At 39.4% G+C, this 21,248-nt stretch overlaps 2 protein-coding genes across 8 annotated transcripts in view; both read left to right on the forward strand.

The window, feature by feature from the left end:
• Positions 1–17,033, forward strand: part of LOC124159780 — a 777,878-nt gene extending 760,845 nt beyond the window's left edge. Inside the window, exons 7-8 of the mRNA XM_046535698.1 lie at positions 7,351–7,453; positions 11,615–17,033. Coding sequence (XP_046391654.1) covers positions 7,351–7,453; positions 11,615–11,722 — 211 coding nt within the window. The 3' untranslated portion in view covers positions 11,723–17,033. The remainder of the gene's footprint in view (positions 1–7,350; positions 7,454–11,614) is intronic.
• Positions 17,034–20,668: 3,635 nt separating this feature from the next.
• The window catches only part of LOC124159560 (ras-specific guanine nucleotide-releasing factor RalGPS2), a 327,801-nt gene continuing 327,221 nt past the window's right edge, over positions 20,669–21,248 (forward strand). For 3 of the 7 annotated variants that reach the window (XM_046535444.1, XM_046535447.1, XM_046535446.1), the window contains exon 1: positions 20,669–21,130. The gene's annotated coding sequence lies outside the window, so the exon portion shown is untranslated. The remainder of the gene's footprint in view (positions 21,131–21,248) is intronic. The other 4 variants (XM_046535455.1, XM_046535452.1, XM_046535453.1 and 1 more) reach the window with 2 other exon arrangements.

Below are 21,248 nucleotides of genomic sequence, written 5' to 3' on the forward strand. Positions count from 1 at the left end.
TCTTTTACCAAGAACTTCCTCAGCTGCCGCCTGCAGACCACTTCTAATGGTTTTCCAACTCTCTTCCATTGGTTTGTTGGTCGTATCCTCCCCTATTTTATTTTCTACAGCCTCTTTAAAAGCCAGTTGATGCTGAACCTCCATCAATTTTTCAACCTGCCATATGTTTTTCACGGCTTTCTTCAACTTTTTAAATTTAAGGTGGCATTTCATCATAACTAGGTTATGGTCACTATCGATATCTGCTCCTGGATAAATTTTGCAGTCCTTCACCTGGTTCCTGAATCTTTGTTTCACTAGAATGTAGTCGATTTGGAATCTTCTACGGTCTCCTGGCATCTTCCACGTGTATCTTCTTCGCAGGGGATTTTTGAATAAAGTGTTGGCAACCACTAGCCTGTGCTCCGTGCAGAATTCATGTAGCCTTTCTCCTCTTTCATTTCGGTTACCCAACCCATATTTCTCAATTATTATTCCGTCTTGACCTTCGCCGACGACAGCGTTCCAGTCACCTAAAATAATAAGATTTTCTTCCCCTCTTACCTGCTTGATAACTTCCGCTATATCTTGGTAGACATCTTCTACTTCTTCGTCTTCATAATCTGACGTAGGCATGTAAACCTATACCACTACAGTAGCTACGGGTTTAGTATCTATCTTCACCATTACTATCCTTTCATTAAACTGCAGGTAGCTTTTAACACGCATCCCGGCGCTTTTTTTTTAAGCATTATGCCTACTCCAGCATTGCCATTTAGCGATTCCGTGTGTATCATTCTGTAGCTTCTACTCCAAAAGTCTCCATCCTGGGGCCACTTCATTTCGCTGATGCCTAATACATCGAGGTTCATTCTTCGTATCTCCACCTTCAAGTTCTCTAGCTTACCGCAGGTACGAAGTGATCTGACGTTCCATGTTCCTATCCGTAACATTCTATCTCGTTTGACCGATGTACCCTCTCGAGTAGTCCCCGCCCGGAGATCCGAATGGGAGACTAGTTTACCTCCGGAATATTTTACCCGAAAGAATTCCATCATGTCATTATATAAATTGAGTGGAGTAGCTGCGACTCCTCGGGATGATAATGTGGTGGTTTCCCCTTGCCTTCCACATCGCAGTACTACAGCCGTTAAAGTAAATGTTACCACGCCCGTAGTGAAATGTGTGTCGCTGTACCGACCAGTATGGTCTCCACCTTCGCACATGTGAAGAAGAGCTGCTGCCCTCTCCCCCGGGTGATGAGAGGCATAATTATTGGCGGCCCCCAGTCGCCAAGTCACGGTATCTTCATAGGTTTTGGTATCTTTTAAATGGTCTACCTTACCCAAGGGTAGCCCAATACCCCTTCAGAATACCGCCGCTTTTTGTCCACGACTGCTTTTCGACGAGAGAACTCGCTTATCTCGCAGCTAACCTGTATATCTAAAGGTCGACCCACCATCCGCAACCCGGTGGACGCACTCGGTGGCTTTAAGCTCAGGCACGAGGTAAATTATATAGAAGAGTCATAAAAATGAAAATGAAATGGCATTGTAACTAAGATTATTTAAAAATTACTTCATTCAAAAATAATTTTGCCCCGAAGATTCGTCCTTTCTATCAAAGTCACGCAAATAAATTGGACAATATTAGATTCTAACCTCGTTACCACTCAATGAAGGTCTGCAGCTCACTGTCATTCTGAAGAAATCAGTTGATGTATTACCAAAACATTTCACTGAAATTCCGCAGACGACGATAGGACCAAACGTTCATGAATATCTTCGCAATCGCAAGCAGAAATTTTTCAGGGCGAAAATAGGTTCATGTAAAATGAAATCATTTCAATATTACTAATTAAACAGAAACAAATGTTTGTATGAATTTTTTACACGATATTTGGGTTCGAATTCCTGGCTATGCCAAATGATTTTCTCTATGACGTATTTTATGCTCAATGAATTAAACTTTACACACCCATGCACGTGACTGTACGCAAAGTAACTTGTTTCATGCTGTGCCTTGATAGTTATTTTTCGTTAAGAGTTTGACAAGCTTCAAGAAATGCGATGCTTGTAACAATCACTTAAGATTAAAATGTCAAATTCATACTTTATCATCACGATAGTTCATCAATTCTATTAAAAGCATTGACTTTCATATTGAAGTGTAATTATGATTCTCTACTATGCCGGAGAATTGTTTGTGAGACATGCTGCTTAATTTTCAACGACCCCTCAATGCTCTAAAAATTACTTGGAAGGGTATTTTAACTGTTATGCTTTGTTAATAATTACTAAAGTATATCGGCGTATTTTTTTCCAATTTCTGCTTGCATTTGCGAAATTTTTATCCATATTTTTAATGGGAAACATTGAATCCGAAAAAAAACAGTTGTTCAATTTTTCATGCTTGTTTATGCTTTCAAAACATACAGATTCAAGCTTCAGAATATTTGTAACGCTTCCATTTGTTTGCGATTCCTCTTGCAATGATTGAAGGAAACAATTCCGGCTATTTTGATCGACTTCCTTTTCCCATACTATTTACCTTCGGGCTTAACAGTTTACACGCACATAAAGTGAATTCCATCTCACTCGCAGTCAGAAAGTTTCGGCTTTATTTTGTGGACAAAATAGCAGATTAACGCAATATTTTGCTTTCACAGGTTCCCCTGTCACAGCTCATCTGCAAATAATTTTTTTACACGCATGACACATTTGGATCAGTAGTTGAGTGGACAAGAAGTCGAGATTCCAATGGAGATAATCTCTCTCCGATGATTTCGTAGCGTTTCAATCATACAGGCTTCGAGCAATATATTGTGAATCAATGTTGACCGTTGGAACATTTAAAAATATCCGGTTTTTTTGCCAATTGCAGCGCGTACAGTTTATTCTTTATACCTCAAATGTTGAATTTAGCCATACCCTATGCAGAGGATCAAATTAATGGATATGGTAGGAAGCGAAGGTGGTTTACCGAATAATAGTAGAAGAAAGGGTATTGAAGAGGAGAATACTGTAGAGAAGGACCCTTAGGTGAAATAGACCATAAGACAATTACGTGAGGAATGCAGTGGAACGCTGATGGATAAATTCCTCCAAGGAAGACCTAGTAATGAGTTCTTGTGACAGATAAAGAAGGCATTACAGCATCAGGAAACTAAAGGAACTTGAAAAAGAAATCTACGCTTAGGGAAGAGAGAAATCGTAGGAATTTTCACGATCTTTCCTTCATTTACAATGCCTTAAATGGCAAGTTTCGATCCTCAGATATGATGCCTTTCTTTTCACTCCACATTCCCACCCGCGCCTTTCGTAATAATCACCTACTACACCAACCGAAATTCCGTCTTTCTCTCTCTCAGAGATCACTTTTTTACAGACTCCCTACATACCCTCTTTCAATACTACTTCGACTACTCACCCTTCCCTGGATCTTTCAATTCCCATCAGATCATTCAAGAGGCAGCTTTGAAAAGCCATCTTCTGAATTTGTTTTTCTTTAATATCCTTTTTATAGTTTATATTTGTTAAAGCTGCAGATTTTAAGTTGTCTATTCAATGTAAAGGCAGTTTTGGCTGTTTTTGAACGATTAAATAAATAAATAAAAATGGAACGATGCTGCGGACCAATATTAATTGTAAAACTGTAAAGTAACTCTAGCTTCCTCAGGAAAGAGCGCAATACCTCATGTAACAGTGTTGCATTTATATCAAATGGAAGTGAGAGAGAGCCTTTTTAAGTCTATGAACTCAACTTAATCTATCCTACGGCTTGGATTATTTATCCGTTTTTGTAGTTATTCCACCAGTGAACTAGTTACTTAAAATGGGGCAATTTTCAAGCACACCGGAAATGGCAAATAATTACGATAATTCCGCACGTGGAAATGGCCTTATTTGCTCACTGATTTTCTCTTTAAGTTTAAAATTTTAAAAATGCTAAAATTGCCGTCCTTTTTTCTCAAGCTGTTGACGTCATTAAAGTTCTGGTTCATCAATTCGTTCGCTGAGACCCAATCTTTGACATAAATAATCGTTCGTTAGAGTGTTTATGACCACGCAAGGCGGATACGCAAGGCCGAGAAACGGTGAGCCGCTTTCCAAGAGTCAGTGACGTCATTAAGTCACCAACGAAAGGGGAAAAGGGTCCGTCGACGTCTAATAGCTCGAGAAGTATGCGACGGATCGGAAAACGGAAAAATATTGATATCTTTATTTTCCTATCGCTATCGCAATCGACATTGTTTTTTTAATCGTAGACGAGTCCATTTTCAAAAATATACGTTCTTTAAATAATGTAACGAAATCTTGTACTATGAAGAATATAAGCACTACCTCAATATTAATGGTTTTGATTCACGAAGAGAAAGTCTGAATTAAATCTAGCGTGAAGAAATGAATTGTCTTTGCTAAGGAAATTTCAATTTTCACGTATCTTTGTCAACATAAAATGCATAATTTAAAATTATTTGAATCGCTACAAGGAAATATGAAGTGCTGAGCATGGTGGGTTAAGGGGAGAGTACTTCTACATGAGATACGGAGGAGACTGAAGGATTGGATGTTGCGAGTACGGGACAGGGAGTGGATGTTGAAACAGTTCTATAGAGGTGTATGTCTAAAGGAGGGTATGTTAGGTAAACAAAGGAAAGGAAGGAAGAAAATAGGATATGTATAGATAGAGTTAAAGGGAGTAGGCCTTATTGTCGATTGAAGAAGGGAGTTCATGAAGGCAGACCGAGATAATCTGCGAATTGCTCCATGTAATCCTATCTTAACCGGTTGAATGAATTCCCAGTATAAGTATATTATATGCTAGAACCCGTTCGAATTTTGCAACGTGTATGTCCTTGAAATTGATTAATACAATTTTTCTATGCGTTCAATTTCTTTATATTACGAACACGTGAAAAAAAATTGATGTTGCATAAAATAATATTGTTTATTAATATGAAACATTGAAACACGAAGAAGCTACACCTCACTAAACCATGACACGTGATAAAATATGAGCCTTTTTAATGTAATTGCTTGGCAAAATTTGACATGCTGGGTCGATCAATTGATCTTTAAAATATTCACCGCAATCGACGCATTTCATATTTTTAAATGTTAAATAAGCGTGATTTCTATTGGCTTTTATGGAGCCTTTCCCGTAGTTAATTATTTAAAACAGCACTTTTATTTTGTTGGAGGTTTTACCGTTTGAAATAAAGTTGTTGGAAAGGGCAGATTTCTTTGGCGCCACTTCATTTTATCCTGTAGTCCCTAATGAGGCTATCTAAAGTCACAACAAACTAATCGGGCTGTCCGATGCTCTAAAACGTCTCCGTTGTTCCTGAAGCCTTGTGGCTATCGTTCGACTAGTCTCCCCTCAGAGATTTGACCACATGATCTCTGGTGTATACCAGATATCAGATATCTGGTATACACCAGAGATCATTATTCACTTTTCAAGGGTATTCAACTGGGAGTCATCAGGGTATTTTTCACCTTAAATATCGAATTACGTCGAAAAATGACACCCATAGTGAACTAACTTTAACCACAATGCCATCGATTTTAGTCGTCACTACTCCGGCCGTATTTTCAGCCTGTTACGCCATCATCGGAGACCTGTCGCGTTAAAAACGATCGCTGCATTAAACTTTCAGGAGCTCGCCACCGAGTAAGACAAGTGAAGGCAGACAAATTTATTTTCGCGTGTCTATTCATTATCTATTCCCAAGGAAAAGTAGCCGACTTACATCTTGAATATTTACACCGATTCGGAGCCCAAAACGTCAGCTTCTCTTACCAAGTGGCGATCCCGAGATATTTTTTCATAATATTGGCCGATACAGTTTTGTTAGGATCACTGATATAATTTCCGCGCAGGGTATGATGGTCGTGTAATGCGCTGAAACTATTGTCGGAGTTATGTCGAGAAAGAGAGTGTAAATTGTATCGTTTATCATTTCATATACCATTGATATCACACATGCATGGTATTGTAATCCTAGCATTGCTATGCATACTGCAACCCTTAGTTTATCCCTATATAAAGTTCATCGTAGTCTTAACCTTTAGGTGAATTTGTTTACGCGTTTCCTAGTGATGCATTGCTTCACTTCCGGTGGACCCGTGGCCTGAAACTGAGTTACCACGTGTAAATAAATCACTCACGTGAGGGGAAAGAGAAAGGAGCAAAGGAGCGACATTAGACGGTGCAAAGAAGCATTTTAAATGAGAATCCTGAATCAGGATATTCTCCGCGATAAACCTCGCGAAAAATTCGATATCGAAAAAGGCATTTTATGCAAAGGGAAGGCGTTTTATTTTAACTTTGAAAATGGACTTTATTTGAAACAAATATCAAGAAGGATTAATTATAATATTGTTGAGAGTGCTTCGAGGATGATGCTATTTGATTGGTAGATTAGAGATAGGATTTGAAAATCTTTAATCGGTCTCTTACGTCATCCTTGACGTAAGACACATTCAAATTGATGTTAAAGTGATAGCTTAATTAGTTACTTGGTTAATGGGAATGAAATCATACGAACTCGCCTTTGCTTAGTTTTCTTTTCTATGTAACAAATACAGCACTCATTCATATGCAGTAGCCTTCAGCGTAAGTGTAGAATTATGTGCCGTGGTAACACAAACTACTCTAGCTAATTTCGTTCTTCTTGTTTATATTCCCATTTATCCTTTTGCTGTTGTTAATTTATTTTTCGGAAAATTTAGGAATTTATTTTGCTTAACCGGCTTTGGTTGTTTGATAGATCCCTATAAATCCCAAGCTAGTTATTTTACGTCCATAAACCTCTTCTTTCCCATATCCTTCTTGAACTATCCTAGTTACTTGTCCCTTGATGCCTCCCTTCGGGGACTTTCCCTTCAGTTTTTCCTTCCATAATGCTTCCCACGCATCTGCTACCTCTCATTACGTGACCAATCCACTAAATTCTTCTGCTTTGGCGTGCAGTGATCCATCGAGCCTTTTCTTCTCCTATTCTTCAATATACACTTCTCACCCTATCGGTCCATTTATCTTCTGCAGCCTCCTCGAACATCAGGTCTCCAAGGCCTCCATTCTTTCCCGATGAGTTTTTTCAATAGTCCCCACTTCTGAACCATTGAGTAAAACTGCCCACACGAATTTTTTAGCGTACTCTGCCCTGGTCTCCATTTTTATGCTCCTCTAGCATAATAGATGCCTCTTTGCCATGAACGCCGCCTTATCTTGGGCTATTCAACCGTTGATACCTATCCAGTAGCATATCAAATTTTGTTATTTTATTTTTAACTTGCGTCATGCATAATTTCTTCGTGTTTTAATGAGTGCCATATTTCATATTTCTTTTGTTTCCTCTCACAGCAGGGCTTCTAACGAGCGGCGCGGCTCGGTGTCCGAAGTGGACAGCGAGGAAGAGAACGAGGAGGGGGACTACACAGTGTACGAGTGCCCGGGACTAGCGCCGGTGAGTATTGCTCAGGCACTATGACTATAAAGTACAAACTAAATTTATTTGCTGGAAAAGATGTAGTTAATTTATCCCTTTCTTACATTTCGCAGTCAATTTAACTGAAAGTATGTATAGCAAGCCTTTTTTTGAGTCTCAAATGTATTTTCCCAATTTTCCATTGTAGGCCATAGATTTGAAATTATAAGCGGATGTAGGGGGGCACGTGCCCCCCAGACGCTTAAAAAGTAGACAATTTTTAAATACAGTTATCATCATAATTTCGTTTCACTTTTTGTAATACATAACCTCCATCATTTTATTTATTATTAATAACTTTCATATCAAAATAAATAGTATATTTTCTACAGTAATCGTTGTATTTTGCTTTTAATCTCAAATATGAGAAGACCTGTCAGACCCTTATGCCCTCCCCTCCCCCCCAGAAAAAATCCTGGCTCCGCCCCTGTTTGAAATGATCGACTTACCGTTCCTATCATGAAGTGCCTATGCTATGATAGACATTTTCTAGTGACTGGTAAGACTGAGGAATGCGAATCTCAAATTAAAATGTGAAACATTTATTATGTCTTCATGAATCATTTCCGCCGAAGAAGAAACCGCCAAAACATTCACTCGGTAAAAATTCCGAGTGACTGTTTTTGCGGTTGCCGTTTCAATGGAAAACTCGTATATTCCCAAGGGCAATTACTAAAAACCTAGGAAGCGGAATAATTAAGGCAAAAGGACATTATAATCTCTCAATCGCTTCACAGTCGAAATCCATGCTTTGACTTTCCCCAAGTCTGCGCTCCGTAAAAGGGATCTTCTCTCCGAAGGATTGCTTTCTATATTTTCATTTTTGTTTCTCACTTGCATCTTTTGACCGTAATATACTATTATTTTTATATTACTATTTAGTGTCCCTTAATTTTTTTCTCGACACATTACTACCCTTCAAATCGTTGCACCTTAGTTCCCATTCTCTATGTAGACTTCAATGGTATTTCCTTATCTTCCCAAATTCGACGGATTCTCTTTTATTGCCATACATTGTCACTGGTTCTAAATTAATTTTCAAACTGATGTAATATCTCCCCCACTCATCTTTAATTATGTAAATAATAAATGCATTCATTTTTCTAGGAGTCTGAACTCCTATAGAACATAGTATTAAATTACAAGGTGTACGTTGACAGTGGATTTGGGGGTATATAGGGGACATAAATATATGGGGGTGTCAAAGAAATCATACGGCAATATGAAAACATTTAATTTCTTCTTCTAATACTAAATTAACATTAAACGTATCCGTAAAAAATAGATACATTAACTAAGAAGTCAATATACATAGGGTAAACAAAACAATCGCCCAAAATATGAAAAAAAAACTGATTTTCTCCTTCTCAAACTAAATGAAATGAAATCCTTAGGGTGAATTGGAATTGACAGAATGAAATTGAGGTTCTGTTGCGCACTCGGCCGCGTCAGCATATGTCAGCGTCAGCGTCCCCACCCCATCCCCCCAAAGCGTATTTCTAATTACGCCACTGTTATGACGGTGAAAGTATTCGATTTGCGGGAGGTAAAAGGGTGATGTAGAGGAGGTCAATAAAAGGGAGTTGGGTGCGCTAAAATGTATTTTGCAGTTATGGTGCTCTATGAAAAAGGCTTCCATCTATCATTACTTACATTTGGAGAATGCTCCTCTACATAGAAGTGAGGGTGGAGGCTTTCGAAATGTGGTGCCACAGAGAAATGATGCATCGATCGAGTAAGTTATGAGGAAGTCCTAAGAAAAGTAGAAGAGAAGTCTCGAATCGAAAATTGAATTAACCTAATCGGATATATCTTGAGACATGATGGCCTGATGAAGACAATCTTCGAGGGACAAATGGATGGCAAGAACGGAAAAGGAAGACCTCTAACAAAATATATATAATATAAATATAAGTAAAGAAGAAAGTGAAAGAGAAGAATCACGTAGGTGTGAAAAGATAGCTGATAGGGGAACTGAGAGGAGAGCTGTGTCGGACCAATCTTAGGATTGTTGACCACTGGGGATGATGATGGATAGTGAAAGAGGAAAATTCAGGAAGTAGGTGCCGCTGCATTCTGTCTGGCCAGTAGCATGAAGAGAGAAAATTAGAGAATATCGTTCACGCGGAAATTACCGTTGACGGCAGAATGTAGGAAATTTAAATCTTGGATTTTTAAGCGCTTCGATAGGGAGGGAATACCAAGTGATGTCAGAGTGCGATCAATTACTCAAGTGGGGAACAATACAGGTGAACTATTCCAAGGGGCTCTCGTAGAGCTCTGAATTTTTGCGTGGAATTCACTATTTCTTATGAAAAAATAACAGTATTTTTTACCCGTATGTTTATTGAACAACTACACAGCGACCTAGGTCCTCAAGAGACTTTTGGATAAGATCTTATTCCAAATTTTTTAGTTGTTCAGAGGAAATATGTGGAAAAACAAACATATTATTAATAGTATTTCATTCATCATCAACACTCATCAATCCTAGAATTTGTTTGGCTCTCCGCTCTGCAGATCTCCCATCGGCTTTCTTTTAATACCTGCATAATCCTTCTATTTTTAATCCGCAATCACCTGCTCTATTGTATTTAATCGTTGGCCTGCCTCCACCTTTCTTCCCATTCCACCTATCCTTCAACGAGTGTTATCATCGAACCCTGATGTGGCCGATTAAATTCTCCCGCCTCCCACCCAACGTTTAAAAAGAACTCTCTTCTAACTTGCTCTATTCTCTGAAGTTCAGCATTACGGAAGCTTTTGAAATGAGGTTTTATAGAAGAATAATGATGAAGAGAAAATTGATGGATCGAGTGAGTAATGGGAAAAAAATTATCGCACTATAATCAATAGAGTCTGGGTGGATCTCGGTAGTTAAAGCAATCCAAACCGTGCTTTTTTAGGCGACTGGCATCCTCTAAAACCTCTCGCTTATTGAGACGGCTTGCGTACGCCAACACATGAATTTATTCACTGATTGATTGAGTGAGCATCTGAAAATCAATTAAATAGCGTAGAGTTGGCAGTTGTGTTTCATCACTTTTGAGGGCACACATCCTTTGAATGAACGAAAACGATATCGAGATACTCAATGAATGGCTATGGAGCGGAGCGATTTTTTTATCCTATAGAATGCCTCGTCAATAGCGGCACATATTAAAGTTAATCGATATTCCAATTTTGCACAAGTCTTCTAGAATTGAGCGAAATCTCTCTTTAATCTGAAATTAATTGCACCTTCTCCGATCACTTCGTCTCACGATCCACCCTCCTCCACAAGATCCACTCTTCTTCATCTGACAAAAAAAGAAGACCGAAACATCAATGAGCTTTTTAATTAATTCTTAAGCCTTTGCGTGGGATATTTTTATTGCCGATGTAATAAAAAGCTATATGAATTCCTCGGACGAATCGATATTGCTCATAATTGATTAAAATGCCAAAACAATTCATAAGTAAGCTGGAAATTTCATCTACACGATATTGCATCAACATAATATTGTACAAGCCACCCCTAGTGCTCTAATATGCGGTAAAATATTGATTTTGTAATTTTCTATTTACAGATCTAAACCTAAGCTGATGTACATGGAAATATTTTAACTGTTTAGCCGGGGGTGGCTAATCATTTATGTGCATTATAAAGAAGTTATAAAAGATTCCTAAGCAACAAGAATTAATTGTGATATGATTGCATTCGGACAATTGCTACTCGTTAATTCAACTTTCGCAGCATCCCTTTTAATTCCTCATTAATCCCAAAATCTTGACATAAATTCTACAAAATTTGGCTATTAATGTTCACGGGGCAAGGATTGCTCACTATGCGATGATAATTATTATCCATTATTTCATAGTGTTTAGATGGATAAATCAGAATAACTCCAAGTTTATCTTATTAATTTATTAGTGTTCACTAAGCAAGTCCATTTACAGTCACAGCCACAGTAACATTTTGTAAACAAACGTAAACAAACATCCTGGCCTCCTTAGCAACAATACAAAACATGATGAAAACAACAATACAATACAACACTTACGGTCGCCGCATTGAATAAAATGTCTGCTTTCTCCTATCAAACCGTGTTTCTCTCGACTTGTTCTTGATGGTGCCTTTCTCTCTCTGTGTCTTTGCAGACGGGCGAGATGGAAGTGAAGAATCCTCTGTTCCACGACGACCCGACGCCCGCGACGCCCTCTGGCGGGAGCAACCAGCGGGGGAACGGGGGAGGGGGAAAGCCGTAGGAGAGCTTCCCTCGATACGAGAACCCATGAAGAATGAATGAAAGAAAAGAAAAAACTCTTTAAACAACCACCCTCTGTCCTTCTTATGTTCCCCCCGTACACCTCCTCAAGATGACGAGAACCCTCGACGGCCGAGGACTGGACGAAGAAGGTGCGGGCGACGCCATGTTTGAACCTCGGTCCGCCCGCTAACTACATTTCGCCTCGTCATTTCTCTCTTGAATTTTTGATGTCATTAGCTGGGATCTTCACAGATCTTTGCGGTCTTCGGTCACTGGATTTCTCGGAGCACGAGCGCCTTAAATCCCAAATTCAAAAGACTTTCCTTTTCCTCGACAAATACCACCTTTCTTGAGCTTAACATTTTAATGGACTGCATGTACTCAAACATCCTGCTTTATGGTGAGATAAAAAGTAAGTTCATGTCCACTTCCACCTTTTAATGCTGCTGTTGTGTACATCTAGCCTATCCTCTATCAGCTCCTCGTCTAAATGTCCTCCGCCAGCAATACCATTTGAGGAGAGGTCATTGTCTTGCTATCACGTGACCACCATTGTTCTCAAGTGCCAACAACGAGAGGGCTTGTCTCCAACAATGAGAAGTGGCGGGAGTTGTCTGTCGCCCATCTTGAACTAGCTTAGAAATTTTAACCAGTTGCCATTACTGACGAGACAGCCATTTCGAGAGGATGCTATTCTGTACTTCTCCGTAATACTTATTCGGCATTCATCCTAACCAGCGAGTGGCCATTTTGAAATCTGTTTTGATGCGCGCGGAGCGACAACAATTCCAGCGGCGGACTTGAGAATCCTCTAATGTAATATTCGTAGATATCCACTCCTCTCGCCAGGTGGTGCGCGTGCTAGTAAGGGTGCTCAGATCGAGGCGGCTGGTCGGAGCGCTCTCTTCAAGCACATTAGAGCACTCCGAGTCCTGGATCTATCCACCCAAAGCACATTAAAACCTCTCTAAGGCGGACACTGCTCGTCACAGGCAAAAATAATCGTTGGCAGGGGTGGCCGGGACTTCGGGGTTAATGAAAAATGAGTATTGAACGATCAGGCGTAAATCTTAATGTTACATATTATATATTCGATAGAAAATTATACAAGATATACTTTCTGTAAAAATTGGCGAATGAAATTTGTTTTAATTAGTTGCATATCCTTATAATATAAACGTGTACTAGGTATATATATTTTAATACTGCATAACATTTTATCGTATTTTAATTGTGTTCATGATTAAATTTTTAGAAAAAGCATACTTCAAATTTGGAATTAATCCGTTCCGGGAAGAAAATGGCTCTTCACAGGGTTGATTGCTGATTAGAGGTACCGTTGGGAGGGGTTTTACTGCATTAACAAAACTGCATCAAAATTCTCACCGCCTTCTCCTTTTGTTCACTCGGATTGACTCATCTCTTTAAATATATTACCGTCTGAATACGTTTAAGCAATTATTGATTTCCGAATTGCGGAAACTCTATGAAAACCCTGAAACATTTGACCTGCCCTTTCCCCGGTAAAACTGAGGTTTGAAACACGAATGGACGCGGAGGATTGCCCGAGAAACGATGAATGTCCCTCGAACCTTCATCCATGGGAGTTCTCATTGTTAATCTCATCTTTCTGTTACTACCGAGTCAATGCTATCCAGCTCTCATTTACGTTAACTCTGAGATATTTCCAAACGCTCCTGCATCTATGTCGTCACGGCAACGCCGCCAAACAAGAATATGGTGCGCGCAATCGTGGCGGAATCTCAGAGTAAATTAAAACAGGATTGCTCAAGGTGGCTGCGCCGTAACTAAAAGTAAATGCCAGCGTTAGATATCCCAAAGTTCGAATTATTATTATTACGATCATCATTAATCTGGGAAAATTTTTGTGCATTAAATACGTGTTAATAGATTTTAGCTTAAATCTTGATGCGTCTCCTACGTCGGGAGTGTTCAGCTTCGTGGAAATAAAATTTCGAATGGAATCAAACAGCATGTGAACAAACGCTATTGTTGAAATAAGCCAATCAGACTCATGGCAGATCACGTGATATGAGTTTTTTTGCCCTGCCAATCTCGTTCGCATGCGAAGGAGTCGAAAATTACTCTTGTTTATATTTAGTCTGAGGGCGGCATGACCTCTCTGCCGACCTCGCGTGCCATTTCTGTCGTATCCGTCTCCCGGGTGACCCCTGTACCCCACCCCCCAATCCACTAGCCAACCACCCCACCCCCTAAAAAACCCTCCTCTTGAGAATGAATAGCGTGTGTGCTGCGTCATCCCCGTGGTGGAAATAATGAGGGCGTCATCGCTGCGACAATGCTTGCGTCACACATCGCTTCTCCGCCAACGTGACTTTTGGGTCCTCCCTTTTGGTATTTGGCCACCGCCAAGGATGACGTCACGGTCGCGTTATTAATTCTGTTTATATCCACGTGGCAGCGCTTCGACTTCTAGCTGGCAGATGGGCAACGCGGTGGCGCCGAATTCATTATTCCCACCGCCTGACGTTGCTCTTTTTTTCGCCGCATAGTCATCGCCAATTTTTCTGTCACCCACTCATGATTCTCTCTAAAGTTTACCTCCGTCTAATATCATTTTTTCTGAAATTACTTCACACAGAACCAGAATGTTTTCTTCTGCCTTAGTTTACGAGCTAACAATGGGAATTTTTGTAAATGTTAATTTGATTGTTACCGGTAAAGCTTCATTTCAGAATTGTTGAATATCTTATTTTCATTGCTGAACATTCGTTGGTTATTTGATTTTTCTGCTGCGGTGTGAGCATTTTTATTTCCTCAAATATAAATGAAACTAATTAATAAAAAATGCCATCAGGTTTCCTGAGTCTGCGAAAGCGTTTTGTTTATTCTGGTTTAACTTTCATTTGTTTTTTTCCGCACGTGATTTGGAGGAACTGTAAACCATGTCTCCTTAAAAAGAATTCCCTCTAGCTATCCTTAACTCCTTATGCATCCAACGAGTTTTCTGCATTTCCGAGAATGATTTGAAACTTTTCCGATTCTTTCTGTTTCATATGTGAAAGAAACGAAGAAAGACCGCTAGATGTCGACTACCCTATCAAAACATTTCGCGTGCTGTCCCCGCTTCTTCGTCCAGTGAATCAAAGAGTACGCCTCGGCCAAAGTCGAGATGATTAGAAGCGAAACCCATGTTTGTAATCCCATTCGTTGACTGTCGTCTCCCGTGATCCGTGTGTTTTTCACTTCTTTTTCTCGGCGACGGTTTGGAATCGCCTCTATCCCACGAGGAATTCTAACCGCAAGGTTGCTACGTGTACCTTCTCTTTTGATTGCATCGGTGTGTATATTCTTAACCGCGAGCCTTCAAAGGAACGAAAGAGAGTAAAAAGAACAATATGTAATGATTATTATTTTAAAGTGAGGAAGCGATGGGACTTTGAAATTAAAATAACGTATTTGAAAAAAAATATATATAAAAGAAGGAGAAAGAACGGACCAGTATTATTCCTTGGAAAACTTGTACAATTATTTGTGTATCCCCTCACACGAAAACTTTCATGTGGAAGAGGATTAAAAAAAAGAGAAATGAATGTCAATTCAAACTTTACGGGACGGAAATGAGAAACTTTTAATAAGCTTTGTTGCATGGATTTTAACGGAAGTGGATCTTTTGATGAAAAAAATACAACATAATCAGTAAATGTAATAATTCGTGATATATTACGTATACATATAAGTATAAAAAATATCTATTATATGATAATAGAAACCTATTTTATCGATGGTGGTGTTGCATTGTAGACGAAACTTGTAGATGACCGTTGATTTCGTTTGTTTGTGGTTATTGTTGTCATTTAAAATTCAAATGGGGAGTTCGCTTAGCGACCGTTCCCCAATCAGTTGCTTTGTTGGAGTATCAATGTTTGCAAGAGAATCCCTTAGTTTCATTTTATCGTTTTCTTCATTTCGTTCTATTCATTCAATATTATGGGTACATGGTTCATGCACGTAGGTGTCACCCATGATATTGAAGAGCAGGTAATTGGAAGGAGGATTTGTGTAAAGATGATCGGCTCACTTGTGTGCTGAAGGGAAATATTTATCGCTATGGCGGCCTAAATGAAACTGCATCCATCAATGTCTGGGAGGTCGGTGGGGAATATATGGAGGGAATTATAAATGAAGACGGAATCTAGAGGAACTTAAGTTATATTTGGAGATTAGAAGGGTTCGACCTTTGAGTTACCCACAGAACTTACGGGATACACATGTTACTTGAAGAGGACATTACACTGATACTGGAAAATGAATGCTTGGTTTAACATTTCAGAAGACTCTGATTAAATATCACAGACGATACCAAAGACTCACTTTTAAAAGTATCTTGACATCGCGCTTTAATGTTTCACATAGGCACTTATCACTGGGCCTTGTGGGTAAAAAAAATATAAAAAAACACTGAATACTTCAACATGTCTCTATACAGGAATAAAAAAGCAGATGCTGTCTCCAATTTTTTGACAAGTATCCTACTGTTAACTCTATGATAACGCATTAATTGAAGGTTTTTAACTCCTAATTGGACTGTAACGGCTAATGGATGTGAGACAGAAATTGCCGAAGAAATTTACGCTGCGTTGAGGTCAGAAGAAGGGAATGGATTATATAGTTTATGGAAAATATATTTTGTAAAGTGTACGTTTTGCTTAAATATATATATCTGATAGATTGAAGCAATCATGTGCATCAATTTTATTTTTCTGCTGGAGCCGACAACATGTTCACCCGTCCCTATGTTACCGAAGAAATAAATCAAAACAAACATTGTGATGATTGGCAGAACACTCTTCAACCTCATGATTATAACACACAAAATTTCCAGACAGGATTTAAAGCACTTCCTTGTATTAATGCTGTTTATGTCTCCTTGTTTGTCTACTCATCCGGAAACACACCGTTCTTTGAATTTCCTTTGAAGCATTTATGGCCGAAAAATATCCTCCCTGTAATTACATTTTCTTCTAAGTGCTTATTCAATGCAGTTTTGTGGTAATTTTATAAATTATTTTCCTCTTTGCTTCTGGTTGGCCAAATTTCTTATTTCCGTGTTTATTTCGGAAGTGTGTGTCAGGAAGAAAATATTTCTATCCTAAGAAAAAACTCAGTAGGTGATCAAAAACATTCAAAAATTTACAAATATATATATATATATTTCATGTGTGTAGCACTCCTTAAAATGCCTGGGAGGTGTCCTTTCATGTCATGAACAATTGTGTAGGTATTTTTATATACCAATGTTTAAAGAAATAAATGGTAGAAGTTTATACGCGGGCTCTTATTACCCCTGACATTTTTTTTAATAAAAAAATATTATTCTCCACGATCTTATTCACCATTTGTAAATACCCCCATAGAATTGCTGCGTTATTCAGATGATATTGCTGTGATCTACATCCACATACTATCCCGCAAGCCGCCTAAAGGGCGTGTGGCAGGGGATGTTAGGACACCAGCCGTTACACATAAAAGGAAATGTCCTAACGAAATTACGACTAGCATTTATTAAAGTCCTTTATTGTTCGGGGAAAAACGAATTCCTATATCTATCCGTTCGGCAAACTATCTCTAATAATTTTCATACTTTCTCTATCGCTTCTATCGGACCTGGAAATATAGTGGGGCTCTAATATTATGTACTCCGTGTCGCTCTTAAAGATATCCATTCTCATTTGTTGAAGAAATCTAAGCCTAGCGTGCAGCCTCCGAATCTCCGGCGGCTCCCAGCCTAATTTGGTTAGCATCTGGGTAACGCTGTCGGTTAGCCCGTAGCAGTTTTTGACGAACCACGCAGCCTCCCTGTGATCGCGGAGACAAAATAAATTTAGAGAGGGAACTCAGCACGTTTCCTAGTATTTTCTCCAATGAGTACGGCATGATGATAAGCAAACGCAAAGCTAAAGAGACGTTCGCATTATTGCCATGGGAAAAATTTCTCTGCACCGGGAATCGAACCACACCGTTCACTCTCAAAGGATTGAATTATTCCACATTCAGCGCCGGAATGAGGTTCAACTTTTAGTTGTGGCTTCTTGGAAGCACATATTCCATTGCGTTGCCATAGTGATAGACCGTGAGGCCTTTGCATCTATAACCGTGAAACTCGATAATAATCGCATTAAAAATGGAATTATTGCGGATAGCGTAGTGGTCTACGCAGAATTTCAAAGGTCTGAGTTCGATTCCCGGTTCGGGGGAAGTTTTTCTAATGTATTTTATGTGATAATCACCGCCGTTCACGTGGCGGATTTGGAATATTCCTTTTGAGTGATGGTTTGCCGTAATAAAGAACAATACCAAACTCCAATAATAAGAAAAGGAGGAAAAAAGCTGGGACCAATGTGCCTGCTTGAGAGGCAGAATAGCAATAAATGGTCGAAGACAGAAATTAATAGCGATGTGAATGCAGTAGGTCAAAATCGCATTCCATCTAGGAAAGAACCTGCTCACCAGAAATAATAATATCAGTTTGGAAATTAGAAAATGGATCATTCACTCACCCTAGTGATTAATCGCAAAGGTTGGCATCGATTGGTCGCAAATTGGTATACGTGAGGGTAGAGTTCACCTCGTACTAAGGCGTGTGAATTTGGGGGGCAAGTCATTTAAAAATGTAGGGGACAAGTCACTTTCCCATACCACTTTGCGCTTTGAAGACTTTTTTTCTGTACCCGATAGTGTTTTTTCGGAGTGTGGCCCTAAATGGCAGCGAAACGAAATAGGGAATTCTATAGCGTTATTGACATCCTCGGAATAGAATAGAATATATATTTATTCATGCTCTGGGTATACCCTTGGAGCAAAACACTATTTGCAATAATTGGCTCATCAAAAGCACAAAGTTCATGATAATATCAAGTAATAACAACAAAGTTGTTTGATACACAAGTAAGAAAGAAATGACACGTAACCAAGGATTGAAATTTGACAACACACGGAATATATTGGCTGTATTTTACGTAGGAGTTTATTTTCGCTCTCCATTGAGTAAAGCCATGCATAATTTATATTTAAAGGCATGGTTGGAGCCCTTCTGTTTTAGTTCCTCAGGGAGAGAATTCCAAAATTTAGATGCCGTTACTAGAAATGGTTTTTGGTAGGTAGTTGTACGTGGAGTAGAATAACGTAAATAATCCTTTTTGCGAGATGACATGTGTTATGGTTACTGATCTGTTCATGAGAATTTCCCGGAGATAATTAGGGATTCTCTCTCTGAAAATCTTAAAAAGAAGAGCACCGAGTACCTAAATATTTTCTTCCAGGGTGTGTTCCGGAATGTGTTAACGCATTGTGCCTTGTGCATTCGGCATTAATTTTAGTGTATGTTACTTTTTTTTAAACATGAGAGTAAGCGGCTTCGGGCCCTCGAGATGTGTGGATCAACAACAGGATGTTGAAGCTCAACTGGAGATTGAAAAAACCTGGAATTAAGAGGTAAGTACTGTTAAGAGTCCAGGAAACCAGGTCCTTGTGGAAGACACATCCAAACGAGAAGGGAGAAATTTGTAGGGCACAATTTAAAGGCCATGGTACACGTACAAGCTAATGTCTAAATGCGTGAACGCGCAAGGGCGTACCCAGGATCAAAACTAGGGAAGGGGGGGGGGGGGGGCAAGCCGAGTTCGTTCAAGTTGTAAAACGGAAAAGGCTATGTAAACCAAAAAATCAAGAAAATTATAACAGCGCTTTATTAGTTTTTAAAATTATTTTCTCGGAAAAATTATTTTAATTTTAATTACATGTTTTAAACCAGTATCACTTTTCTTCGATTTGAAGAAAATTTGTTCAAAAACTTTCGTTTTGAAATAAATTAACTTTTGCGTCAAGGGAGTCGTCCATTCACGCGTTCACATGGGCATACCAAGTGGGGGGTAGCTGCCCCCTCCTGCCCCCCACTTGGTATGCCCATGTGAACGCGTGAATGGACACGAAATTGTACCGTGTAACCACCCAATTTGTGCTAAGGCACGAACAAAAAATTGAAGCTGTTTTAATTTGGTTCATGAATTCGTACATGCTCCGTTCCGATCCACCGAAATCTTTCATGCTATCAGGCATTAACTCGCACGTGTTTGTGTACCACTTAACCAGGCCTAAAGATAAAACATGATCTTTACAGAAATAGCAGAAGGAGCTGTACAGAGTAGTAATAGCCGCGTACGAATAAGAATGTACTACTTCATGCAGCAGACTGAGAGCGATATGGGCTGCGTTACATACGCGAAAGCGGAGAGAAAGGCCGACAGAAAGAAAAGGAATTGCTGCAAACCAACCTCAGCGTAGAACACTGAACAACAAGAATTATCCCCAAATCCAATAGCATTTATTAAAACGGAGTTTGAATGAATTTTGCCGTTGTTAAGTTGATAAAACTAATCGTAGTTGCCGTAGGGAAGTTAACATTCCATTTGGGGACCCATTATTCGAATGAAATTATTGATGAATGGTTTGCTTGTATAGCGGTATATAAAATTTGGAGTGTTTGAAACTAAAAATTTCAATTCACATCACCTCATAACTCAAAATTACGTTATATTTATAAATGAAGTAGGCGAAAAATGTTTCAACCACTAATAATTTTAAAATAGCTTCCCATGTTAACAGCGCGCTCGGATTATGAATCTCCAATTATTGTATTAAAAATGTACTTTGACTCATGACTCAATTACATGCTATGAGTCAATGTGGTTCATGTTTCAAAATACGAATATTTTTAAAAATTATCTCCTTGGATTGATGGCGCTACTCGGGTTTAGTATTTAGTTTCAATTAAATCCGCTTGAGCTTCAGCGCGCGCTGGCGGTGGCGGCGGTTCGAGAGGAAGTTCCGATTTCCCTCGAAGGGAGGCGTGCGAGTAGCGGTTGGTGGAATAGGAGGCAAGCTGTTGCGAGGGAAGCCGCGCTAGGGGGACAGCTTCAGAGAGGGGAGCGGCTGGCTGGACTTAACATTCGGCGTGTTCAACGAATTGACCAGTTGAGTGTGGGGCAGCTGTCAAGTTATGTGATATTACCAGGCCACATCGTGAGTTCGTTTGAGTGCAGCTTCGAAAATAGCTTTCCTGTGTTGCCGGCGGGAAATGGTGTAGCGTTATTGACATCCTCGGAATGTCTTAACGCCTTGTGTCAAGTGTATTCGGCCTTAATTTTAGTGTATGTTTACTTTTTGAAGGTTTTCTTGACTCATTGTTTCCGCTGTCGTGAAATATTTCTGAATATACGGTCGACAACGACACATTTTAATCGTTGTTGGGCCTCACTGGCTCTTGTGCTTTGTGAACGACTTCGAGTCGCAGTGAGGATATTGTGAACTCCACATGTGCTGTTGATACTTACCATTCCGGCCTACAAGTCGCATCGAAACCACGGTAAGCACACTACTATGTTAGGGTTTTTGCATCTGCTGTTATTTTCATTGTTGCACGCCCATTGTCCGTTTTCGCGCCACTTACGTCAACTGTCTGCTTGAGTGTTTATTCCGGTTCT

Source organism: Ischnura elegans, chromosome 5, assembly GCF_921293095.1.
Source record: "Ischnura elegans chromosome 5, ioIscEleg1.1, whole genome shotgun sequence".
In the NCBI taxonomy this organism is placed as follows: Eukaryota; Metazoa; Arthropoda; class Insecta; order Odonata; family Coenagrionidae; genus Ischnura; species Ischnura elegans.